Genomic DNA, 4,056 nt, shown 5'->3' on the forward strand with positions numbered 1-4,056 from the left:
CGCCGCCTCTCCTTTCCAGCGCGGGCACGGCGCGCCGGGGGCGGGCGGGCGGAAGGGGCGGGCGGGGAAGCGGTTCCGGGGCGCTGCGGCACCGGCGGGGATCGCGCGGGGTGCGGGGACCGGCCGGTGAGCGGGGCGCGGCGGGCGGGCCGGGAGCCCCGGACAGCGGGCCCTGAGCCCCGGACAGCGGGTCCTCAGCCCCGGACAGCGGGCGCGGGTGGGCAGGGCCCGGGGAGACGCTCCGGCGGCGGCCGCGGGTCCCGCCATGGCGGCGGACTCGGAGGTGCTGCACTTCCAGTTCGAGCAGCAGGGCGATGCCGTGCTGCAGAAGATGAACCTCCTGCGGCAGCAGAACCTCTTCTGCGACGTGTCCATCTACATCAACGACACGGAGTTCCAGGGGCACAAGGTGATCTTCGCAGCTTGCTCCACCTTCATGCGGGACCAGTTCCTGCTCAACCAGTCCCGGCAGGTGCGGATCACCATCCTGCAGAGCGCAGAGGTGGGCAGGAAGCTGCTGCTGTCCTGCTACACGGGCGCGCTGGAAGTCAAGAAGAAGGAGCTGCTGAAGTACCTGACGGCCGCGAGTTACCTGCAGATGGTTCACATCGTGGAGAAGTGCACCGAGGCTTTGTCCAAGTACTTGGAGATCGATGCTTCCATGGAGAGCTGTGCCCAGGCTGCAGAGGGGTGCCACTCCTCAGATGCTGAACTGAGGAATGGGGATGAGGCTTTAGATAAAGACTGTGAAATAATTGAGATCTCTGAAGACAGCCCAGAGAATGAAGAATACCCGGTGAAGCAGGAGGAGGGGGATGGCCCACGGCCCATGGCACAGAGCTTGGTGTCAGAAAGGAAGGACACAAAATCCCCAGAAATATCAACAGTAGAAATCGGGTATAAGGATGATGAAATCTGTATCTTCAGAATGGATTCTGTGAGTGTAGCGAATGTAGAAAATGATCGTTTTCCTCAGCCTTGCACTTCCTCTAAAACAAATTTGTATTTCCCAGAAACCCAGCACTCTTTGATAAACTCTACAGTTGAAAGCAGAAATACAGAAATGTCAGGAAATCACTTCCAGGCTTTTGTCAGTGACAACCCAGAAGGAACTTCTAGCGGGGTAAATGGGTTCCAGAGCCTGGAGGATTCTGGCAGCTCGTGGCGGCACCAGTGTCCCAAGTGTCCGAGGGGGTTCCTGCACCTCGAGAACTATCTCAGACATCTCAAAATGCACAAACTTTTCCTGTGTTTGCAGTGCGGCAAAACGTTTACGCAGAAGAAGAATCTCAACAGACACATCCGGGGGCACATGGGGATCCGGCCCTTCCAGTGCATGGTGTGCCTGAAGACTTTCACTGCCAAGAGCACACTCCAGGACCACCTCAACATCCACAGCGGGGACAGGCCCTACAAGTGCCACTGCTGCGACATGGACTTCAAACACAAATCTGCTCTCAAAAAGCATTTGACTTCTGTTCATGGGAGGAGCAGCAGCGAAAAACCAAACCTGAACAATATTACAAAGGTTAAAATAGACTATGATTGACAGCTGGGTGGCTGTGGAGTCAGGCTCCACAGAAAGCTCCTGGCTAGTGAAATTCTAGATGCAATTCCAGCTCCAGATCCCCATGTAATAGAGAGAAGCACAAACGGGTGACTGGTGATCCAAGACAGGCCTTGGGGTAGCAAACTTGGCTGTTCACTTAAGGTTGCTGTTGCTGTCAGTGAAAAAAAAAAAGGTGTTTCCTAATTGAAAGTAAACTGCAAATGATGGGAAATTATTTCATGCTTCTCTTCTATTATTCTGATCCCCCCCCAATGATGTTTTACATTCCTGGTTTCAAGGGCAGGCACCACTGACTGTCAAACTATTACTGATACTGCAATAAGCTGAAGCCTGAGCCATGGTGTTGGTGACAACAGCTGAGGGAAGGGGATGTTTGTGTTTATTCAGTCCCATCCAGTTCATGGATCATTTATGGTGAAATCATCTCCTTCCTTGCCCAAACTTTGCTAGATCTTTCAACAGAAAGAAGGTGTGTTTTCATGCCCAAGTCTGTGATGTTTAAGAAAGGATACACAACAAAAACTTCCTTACAAGGAAGCTTTCAAATCACCTCTTGCAAATAGAGAATTGGTAAAAGAGAAGTAAACAAACAGTATTGCCTTGCAGTTCATTTGTAACTGGATAGTCCCGTGAGAAGGACTTGCTTTTAGTTTAAGTTTTGAATTTTTATAAACTTTCTTATAATAGTGCTTTTTTTCTGTCATACCAGTGTTTTGCACCTGTATTTGAGTAATTTCAATTAAGTTTAGTCCTGTTTACTGAGTTGTAACATTTGCCCTCATTTTTTACAGGTGTTAGATACATACACTCATGTGAAATTCAGCAGTGTGCTGTTGCGTAACCACAGTTTTAACATTAATTTTGAAAATTAGCAACAGCTTAGACATAGGGGTCTCATACTCTGATTCTGTGACACGGTAACACAGTAAAGATGTGTGTTTGCATAGGTGTGTTTGTGCTTTGTCAAAGCTCATTTTGGTTTCATTATGATCATTGAGAGCCCTGTGATGCAGAGTCTGTATCCTGAATGTGTCTTTGACTGGTACATGTTTCTTCCACTTAATGTGATATAAATAAAGAGTTAATTCAATTGTTAATATGAGATAATGGTACTTACAATTAGCAAAAAGCAGTAGTTCTTACTCCTGTCTGTATCACACTTTCCTTCAAGTTTCAGAAGTGCTGTTACAAGTTCTTGCTCTGAGTCCAGACATATGGCCTGAGTACTCCAGAATCTGGCTGGTTCTAAAATCCAAGATAATAGTTTTTAATGTCAGTTCACAGGTTTCACTTTCCTCCTCTGTGTCTGTGAGTGCACCAGCCACTGTTTGGGGTTTTACTGATCAGCTGCATGAGGGACTGGGTGTGTCCAATGTCTGCCATGCACTCTTCTGTTACTGCCTGTTACAGGCATGGTCAGGTGTTCGTGTGGGTATTTCCCTCGTGGGCACTTCCCTGTGTGCCAAAGGGGAAGCAGATGCTGATCTTTTGAGGTGCATCTTCTGTGGGAGCAGATTGCGAGTTATTTTGGTCGTGCATGTAACCATGAGAGGGAGTTGTGTTGTGTGACAGGCCACCAGCATGTTCTGTTCAGTGGCTGCAGTGTCTCAGTGACCTTTGTGAACAAACCCTGGTCTTGTGCACACATTCACATTCAAGGTGTTTCCTCTCCCCTGTCTGTACATGTAATGTGTCCTGTCATAACACAATAAATGAAATGCAAACAAGGCATTGCTTCAGAAATACATCTCCTTTCTTCTGAACCAAGTTAACAATTCTGTGCATACCTTAACACTTAGTCTTTTGGCTTTGCTATGGTGAGTAAACAAGATGTGAACAGAACACGGTGTTCCAGTGAGAGTCATTTAGTAACACGTTTCTCTGCCCTTCAGAGGGGTCTGTGTGACCCACTTGTGCCATGAACTCTTCCCCCTCTGGAATGGCAGCTCTGCACTGTCGCTTTGGTTAAGAAAGTGTTGATCTCTCAGTGCCCAAAGGAGGAAGGTGCATTCACGTTGCTTCGGGGGGTGCTGGGATGGAGCCAGAGCCCCGGTGCTCCCCACACGGCCCTGGGCCCGCCGGCCGGAGCGGCCCCGGCCTCCGCCTCCTCGGCGAGGACAAACAACGTGCGCCAGAGCCCGCCTGCACTCCTCTCATCCTCCTGAGCGCCAGCGATAGCAAAGTTATTAATTAAAAATTAAATAGGACAACAAATAACCGGCGCTAGCGGCCGCGGAGCGGCTGAGGCGACGCTGACGGAGGCGCGCCGCTAGGCGGCGCTGGCGGCGCCGGGCGGCGCTCTTGCCACGCCCTCTCTATGTCCGCCGCTTCCCCCCTGGCGGCGGGGCCCTTCCGCTACGGGGCGCGTCTGCGCCGCCGTCTCTGTGGTAACTCCCCGTTCCTCCCTGGCCGGGCGCGGTCACGTGCGCGCGCGGGCTCTCGCGAGAGCGGCGCGCGGGGCGTGGCGGCGCGGCGCTGTCAGCGCG

General features: G+C 51.3%; 2 protein-coding genes across 2 annotated transcripts in view; one reads left to right on the top strand and one right to left on the bottom strand.

The window, feature by feature from the left end:
- RABGAP1 (RAB GTPase activating protein 1) overlaps positions 1–3,728 on the bottom strand; it is a 74,640-nt gene extending 70,912 nt beyond the window's left edge. Inside the window, exons 1-2 of the mRNA XM_064676573.1 lie at positions 3,358–3,728; positions 2,688–2,815 (exon numbers count right to left, since the gene is read on the bottom strand). The gene's annotated coding sequence lies outside the window, so the exon portion shown is untranslated. The remainder of the gene's footprint in view (positions 1–2,687; positions 2,816–3,357) is intronic.
- ZBTB6 (zinc finger and BTB domain containing 6) lies at positions 117–3,313 on the top strand. The gene has a single exon (XM_064676596.1). The coding sequence runs from the start codon at positions 266–268 to the stop codon at positions 1,547–1,549; it is 1,284 nt and encodes a 427-aa protein (XP_064532666.1). The 5' UTR covers positions 117–265; the 3' UTR covers positions 1,550–3,313.
- Positions 3,729–4,056: the final 328 nt, after the last annotated feature.

The sequence above is a fragment of the Pseudopipra pipra genome, chromosome 20 (genome assembly GCF_036250125.1).
Source record: "Pseudopipra pipra isolate bDixPip1 chromosome 20, bDixPip1.hap1, whole genome shotgun sequence".
Classification (NCBI taxonomy): domain Eukaryota; kingdom Metazoa; phylum Chordata; class Aves; order Passeriformes; family Pipridae; genus Pseudopipra; species Pseudopipra pipra.